Genomic DNA, 7,500 nt, shown 5'->3' with positions numbered 1-7,500 from the left:
TCAGTTTTCAGGCCCCTCTTGTTTATCACAGCCCTCCAATATATAACAGAGGAATTTAAAACTGGCTCTTCTATGCTGATGACCTTGTTCTTATAGCTGAATCACTATGTGAACTAGAGGGCAAATTTCAGGTGTGGATGCAAAGTTTTGGAATCTAAGGAAATTACAGTTAATTTAGCAAAGACCAAAGTCCTTTGGAAATGATACCATGGACAAAACTTAGAACAAAGAGTGGTACAACAGCTTCAAACATGGCCACACTTCAGTGGACAGTGAGGCATGCTCATGCAGGCCATCAACAAGCTGAAACATGGAGCTGTTTGAGAAGGATCGGTGAATAGTCATGGAAGATCATGTAATAATGCAGGAAATTGAAATGAGAATAAGCACAGGAGTAGTGCATTCTATTCAAAAGGAGGATTTGTGCAGGCAGAGAGTGTTGGCAAAATTCGTCCCCAAACTCCATGTGGAAACTACTCAGGACAGGAAATGCTGGACTGTGCAAACTACAACCCAGACTTTATAAAGACCACCATCACTGACGATGAGGCATAGGTTTAGGGTCTCTGATTGATGTGTTTGGTTATCTTGCATGAAAATGAAAATCTGATAAGTGCACACTATGCCTGTGTACTAGGCATGATGCTGGTCTACTGGTGCAAAAATTTTCACACATGTGCATGAAGGGTGACATCACCCTTCATGAAATTTTGCCCACATGGCATTAGTTTTGACAGGAGAAAAAAAAAAGTTGGATAATCTTTGAACACATCTCAGTTCTTTTGTCTGTTCTGGCATAACTTCTACAGCTGGACACCCTTCTTAATGCCAGCTTTGTGCCTGTATTTGTCCCCCATCACTACTTGACAATCAGTGTTGGTGTGTTTATATCCCAGTAACATAGCAGTTCAGCAAAAGAGACCAATAGAATAAGTGCCAGGTTTTAAAGAAAAAAGTACTGAAGTCAATTCCTTTGGCTAAAATCCTTCAAAGTAATGCACCAGTATGGCCGCAGTCAAATGACTAACACAAGTAAAAGACAAACAGACAGACAGACATACAAGCATATATATGACTGCAACAATATATCTACCATTTTAAGTATTATAAATGTCAAAGAGTCAATTTGAAGAGGAAATAACTACTGCTAAATTATAAGCATCACTATCAATTTAGCATTTTTTCATGTTTACTTATGTTGATAGGTTTTTTCTAGCATAATGTCTTGGTTTCTTGTTAGGTTTCGTAACAATTCCCTAAATGCTACATCAGAGGTTTGCCAAAAGCCTAGTAAATCTAGATTCACTAGATTAACTTTGAATGGTTTTTATAATAATTAGAATTCTTAATAACACAACAATTATAAATCTTTATAATACTAAAATTCAAAGTCTGTCTTCTGCAATTTCAGTGAAAAAGGTACATTGCATCAATATATACACTTTAACACAAGCCTTTTTGCCTAAAATAACTTATGGTTCATTTATGGTCCTTCAAACACCCAAAATAGAAAAATGTTGTTTATTATTGTACAATACAGTTAAGTAATTTTCAACCATTCATGAAATGGAAACAATTCTTGGTATCAATACACACACTCACTCACTGACAAACACACAGACATATCATAAAGAAAGGGGGTGGGATCACATTATCTTAATGTGTTCTGTCTTACAAGCAGAACATCACATATGTGTGTCTGTATCTGCCCGCTCTCTCTCTCTATATATATATGTCACATAAAAGTGCCCATGTGACGCCATGTAAAAATGCCCATGCAGCATCATGTAAAAACACCCGTGCAGCACCACATAAAAGCACCCAGCACACTCTGTAAAATGATTAGAGTTAGGAAGGTCATCCAGCTGTTGAAACGATGCCAAATCAGACTGGTGCAGCTCTGGTCAAACTGACCAACCCACATCAATATGGACATCATGTGTGTCTTACAAACAGAATATCATGTATGTGTGTGTGCCCCATAAAAGCACCCATGTTGCACCACGTAAAAGCACCTGTGCAGCGCCACATAAAAGCATCCAGCACACTCTGTAAAATGGTTGGTGTTAGGAAGGGCATCCAGCCATAGAAACTATGCCAAATCAGACTGGAGTCTGATGCAGCTCTGGTCAAACCATCCAACCCACATCAACATGGACAATGGATGTTAAATGATGATGATAATATACACAAGGTGCATTCAAAAAAAGTATTCGACTTATTTTTCCTGCCAAAACTAATGACAAAATGGGCAGGAGGTGACATTTAACAAAGTGTTGAGAATCCATGGGTTTTTGAATTGACATTCTAAACCATATCTTATAAATTATAAATTATATGCCACAGCATGGTTGCAGTCAAATGACTGAAACAAGTAAAAGGTAAAAGATATATGTATGTGTGTGTGTGTTTGCAACAAAACTATATGAGGAGCTTACTTTCAAAACCAGTATAAGTGCATATTTGGTCGATTTCATGATAACCATTAAAACACAGTCTGCTGCAAGCTGCTAGCTCCATGCATGTGAAATGTTTTTCAGTCATACTGGGATAGATGCCATATATAAGACAGGAGATGAATCTTAGTCTTCCAATCAGAATCAGAGAGATTTAAGTTGTTGTTTCCTCAATTACTCAAAAGTCATTCTGATGCATATATATCTGGTTTTGAAAGTAAGCTCTTCGTGTATCTGGTTCATTTGCATTTAATCTCAGATCAGCACTGACTGAGCAAGACCTATGATCATCCCATATTTTTCCTTAGCACAGTGTACTCAGAACCACATGATTAAATGTGCCCCTAAAATGATTTGGAAGAGATCTTGCAGTTATTTGTAGCATGTCAAGTGGACCTCAAAACTGGTTCATTGAAGCTGAACATACTTATGTTGTGGAGATGAGGGACACTGCCTAGGTTAATGATAATGATGTCATCCTGAAAATCATTGCCTTTCCTAACGAGAGGCATTACAATGCCTGTAAGCCAATCGTTTAGGGAAGTAAAAGGTGCCTTTATGCTTTGCATAGCCCAAAAACTCTGCTGCATAACAAAATGTTGCTGGTCCTTGGGTGGGGGTCTCTTACCCTGAAGATTCCTACAAGCTTTGCAGAATATGCTTACCCATTTTCTGTTACAAAGAAAAGAATAGAGTAACATTGATTAAATTGTACATGATCAATAATTATCAGTTGCAAATGCCATAGAGATTCTGTGAATTGATTTTAACTTCCTAGTTAAAACCAGTTCTCTGTACTATATTGAAAATATGCTGCATAGATTGTCATAGTTGGCATTGTGTTGTTACTTCCTTCTACAGTTGCTTATTGAAATGTGAAAAACTATTAAAAAAGTAAAAAGGAAACACATATATCTGTTGCAAATAATATATAACATTGTGTTCTAAATTTATGCAGAATTATGATAATTCTCATTTAACAAATTGGCCACCATCTGCATTCTTTATTTCCCAGGCAATACTGGGGGGCATTATTCTAGTTTCTTATATGTACAAAATGTTGACTTTTACTTTTTTACCCCCTAGAATTCCACCACCAACAATAAACATCACTAGCAATTGTGAGGCTTTCCCCCCACCCACCACAGTCTAACCCAAGTAGCTATTATACTGTCTATTCTGCTGATGTCCTTGAGAAAGTCACAAATCTTATCCAATCTTAAACCCCTTTCCTCAAAATTTGTAGCTTTGCATTTTAAATAAGATAGTTATATTAATCTTTACTTGTTAAAGTCATTGGACTGTGGCCATATTAAGTCTGATATTATTCTGATGGTCTTTTTTTGATGAAGCACCAGCTTATAGGGACATAAACAAACTAACACTGGTTGTCAAGTGATGAGAGACAAACACAGACATATGGAAACACATGTACACACATATAGATACATATATACATGCACACAGATAGATAGATGTAAATACATGATGGATTTTCACAGTTTCTACCAAGCAAATTCGCTCACAAAGCATTGGTTAACCTAAAGCCATAGTAGAAGACACTTACCCACAGTTCTGCACAAATGGGACTGAACCTGAAACCCCATGGTTGCAAACCAAATCTCATAACCACAAATCTATGCTTCATTTGTTACGTCTGCACCTAAAATCGATTATCTTCCCAGTGTGGAGCTTGAACCAATGACTTTGAGATTAAAAGTTTTGTGCAGCATTGACTGTGCAAGTCAGGTTGTTGGTTGCTCTCTCTAGCTGAGTTATTAGGTTGTCACTCTTTAAATGAAACAGACTTCCAACTAAAAACTGGTATCAAAACTTGTCCTCCTTGCCTTTCATTTCTTTTCTTTTCTAATGTTTCACTCACTCCTTTATTATATATCACTACTGACCTGAAAATCTTCACCATGGATGATTATTAGAATAAATACTGATGGTATAAACAAGACATTCAGTTCATTACTAGTTAAAGTATGCTAAGAAAATCTGTCTTTATTGAATTATAACATAATTTTCTTTATTAAATAAACATAACATGGGTAAGGCTCAGAACCAGCTGAGGTGAAACTTAATTGATACTGATGAGCTGAATGCTTTTGAATTGCAATGAATAAAATATCATAATGGATATCAGGATCTTCATCAGTGAATTGCATGAAGCAACCTCCTGGTCTCAAAATGCGTAATGATTCCTCTAATAAACAAGCAAACTTTTGCATTCTCCTTTCTTTGATGTCATCCTTTAAAAGACTGTCCATTGTTCCCTTATCGACAACAATATCAAACACCTTGTCCTTGTATGGAAGAAGGCAGGCATCAGCAATTATACAATCAAAACCAGAAGACAGATTACCCTTTGGAACAACAGAATGAAGTTTCTTTTGGTGTTCAATGACACTTGCTACATAGTCTAAACTGTGGACAAATATTGGATGCTGAGATTTTTTAAGAAGTTTTTGAGAAACAGAAGACATTCCACAGCCCAAGTCCAAAATTGTATTTCCTTGGACGATAGCAAGTTGATTTAATACAGAGTTTGAAACCGTTTCTGAATTTAGCAGCCAATCAAATTCATTTTGTTCTCTTAAATTCTTCTTATAGTGATATTTCCAGTATTTTAGTTTACTTAATGCTTCACCTGAAATAAACAAAGTAAAACTATTTACAAGGTGGAAAATCCAATAACAATTGAAATTGTCAGTATGACACAGAAGAACATGAAAAAAAAAAAAAGAAACATACCCACAGCTCACACTCTACACAATTACTACCCAATAATACAACACAACCCAGATAGCATAAATTCCATACAATCACCATTCAATACTAAAAAACGACACAACCCACACAGTACATAACTACCCGACACTAAAACACTAACCCACATAACACATGGTTTTCAACCATTTCTTGCCTATTATCAAACTCACTGGAGATACACCCAAAGGACATTACAGCCTTGGGGAACTTGATTTACAGGATGTCCATGTCACATTTTACAGCCTCTACATAGAGTATTGAGAAGCAGTCATGATGTGAACATTTTGATACCCAGTAGGAATCATTATGATACAAATAACTTTCTTCCAATATTTAAATAGCTTCCAGTCCTCCATATCAGCTAACTTTTTCTCAGCTACAACTTTAATCTTTAGGTTCTCCAGGCCAAACACCCTAGAATGATGTGAGAGGCAAAAGTCAGTCAACTGCAAAATAATTTGAACTATGATCATAAAGGGAAGTAACTAAATACTGTGAAGCATTCACTTGACTTTTCCTACCACCTCATCATGAAAATAACGTTAATAATAATTACAGATGAATTACAAAGACTTGCTTTTTTTACTGACGATTTTAAAAGTATATTGGAAAAGTACTCAAGATGAAAAGTGGACTTTAGTATTATATGTAAAACACACGCGATTCAGAGGTGTGTTTGTATGTGTAATCATGCCACTCTGTCTAAATTTTGTATGTATGTATGTGTGCGTGTATGTATGTGTTCATGACATTTTTGAGTGTTGCATGTACGTGTGTGTGTGTTACCGCTAATGTGTTGTTTCTTTCTATTCTAAAATGTTGAAAAACTTAACATGGTATGACACCAGAATTCTTGATTTGAGGCTTCTAGGGTCCAAATCCTTTTGAAATTTTTTCATGCAGGGGGTTTACATCTAAGACTTACGTCGGTAGAAATATTTTATTGTGACATTGTGTAGTCAAGTCTAAAAAACAAAGAAATACACTTACGCAACCAGAAATTAAAAATTAGTACCATCCAGTTGTACACGCTGATTGCCAGCATTCGTTTCATCAAATCTATTTTTAAATTGCAGATACACACAAAGAGCCAATACAAATTAGTCTCCATAGTTTCATCAGATCCATTTTTATATTATGATACATAATAACTTCCAACACAAGCCATCATCCTTCATTTCATCTATTTTTGAACTGCTTACACATTTCTAACACAGACAATCGTGTGTGTGCGTGCGTGTGTGCGCGTAAGTATGTATGTATGTGTGTCTGTGTTACTGTATTGTGTTTGTTTATCTTCCTCCACTCCTTGAAAACCAGTGTTGGCTTGTTTACGTTCCCGTAACTTAGCCGTATAGTCAAAGAGATTGATAGAATAAGTACCAGACTTTAAAAAAACATAAGTACTGGGGTCGATCTGTTCAACTAAATCTTTGGGGTCAGCGCCCCAGGATAGCCCACAGTCAATTGACAGAAAGAAAAAGAACATTCAACTTTGACATATCTTGACAAGTGTATTTCTCTTTAGAGTTTAGTCGACCATGTAGTTTACAATTTACATTATCGTCACAGTTTCCAAACGTTATTATTATTATTATTATTATTATCATGTAGTTCAGTTACAAGAGTTAAAACAAGGCAAGTCAATGTTAACTTGCTTATATTATCTTTAGTCTTTTGAAATTTATAGATTGAGAAGGGAGGCAACTCTTAAGTAACCTGATATGTTAGAAAAATTCAATAAAATCATTAACTCTCTCTCTTTCTGTCTTTGGTTCTGTTCATGAACCAGAACCCAACAAAGCGATTAGTCCTTTCCCTAACTCAAACGCTGCTATCCTAAGTTAGCTTTAACCTCATAGACCTCCACTTAGATCTATTTCAATATTTAGAAATACATATTGCGTGTATATTATTCCAAGAGCAGCAGCCTCTCCGACAGCCAACTTTCGTCCTCCCAACATCTCATTCCATTGATTATCTCTTCACAGTGACAACTAATGCTGTTTCCATAGGACGTAACTAGAATGGGCAACGTGCTGCCCGCGGGACTTTCTGAATGGTACACCTAACGAAAAATTACCTTAATTTTTTTTTTTTTAGAAGTGTGGTCCATCTGATGATGAACCATATCTCATGTAGCCTGCTTCTCGGAAAAAATTGCCCATACCTGATCAACTCTGTCAAAAGACACTCGCACGCGCGTATATGTATTTGTTGTTGAGTAACTAACGATCAGCAGTAACCAATTAACTTAATGCAAACACGG

At 36.1% G+C, this 7,500-nt stretch overlaps 1 protein-coding gene and 1 long non-coding RNA gene across 5 annotated transcripts in view; one reads left to right on the top strand and one right to left on the bottom strand.

Annotated features, from left to right (window-relative positions):
* LOC106873608 (uncharacterized) overlaps positions 1-7,500 on the top strand; it is a 30,153-nt gene that overhangs the window by 9,839 nt on the left and 12,814 nt on the right. The window lies entirely within an intron of this gene.
* LOC106873607 (citrate synthase-lysine N-methyltransferase CSKMT, mitochondrial) overlaps positions 4,438-7,500 on the bottom strand; it is a 12,372-nt gene continuing 9,309 nt past the window's right edge. For 3 of the 4 annotated variants that reach the window (XM_014921052.2, XM_052968525.1, XM_052968524.1), the window contains exon 2: positions 4,438-5,109. In XM_014921052.2, the coding sequence (XP_014776538.1) occupies positions 4,472-5,109 (638 nt within the window). In that variant the 3' untranslated portion in view covers positions 4,438-4,471. Of the gene's footprint in view, positions 5,110-6,221; positions 7,175-7,500 lie in introns of those variants that run through there. The other variant, XM_014921051.2, reaches the window with a different exon arrangement.

The sequence above is a fragment of the Octopus bimaculoides genome, chromosome 6 (assembly GCF_001194135.2).
Source record: "Octopus bimaculoides isolate UCB-OBI-ISO-001 chromosome 6, ASM119413v2, whole genome shotgun sequence".
NCBI lineage: Eukaryota > Metazoa > Mollusca > Cephalopoda > Octopoda > Octopodidae > Octopus > Octopus bimaculoides.
This window is presented reverse-complemented; position numbering and strand designations above follow the sequence as displayed.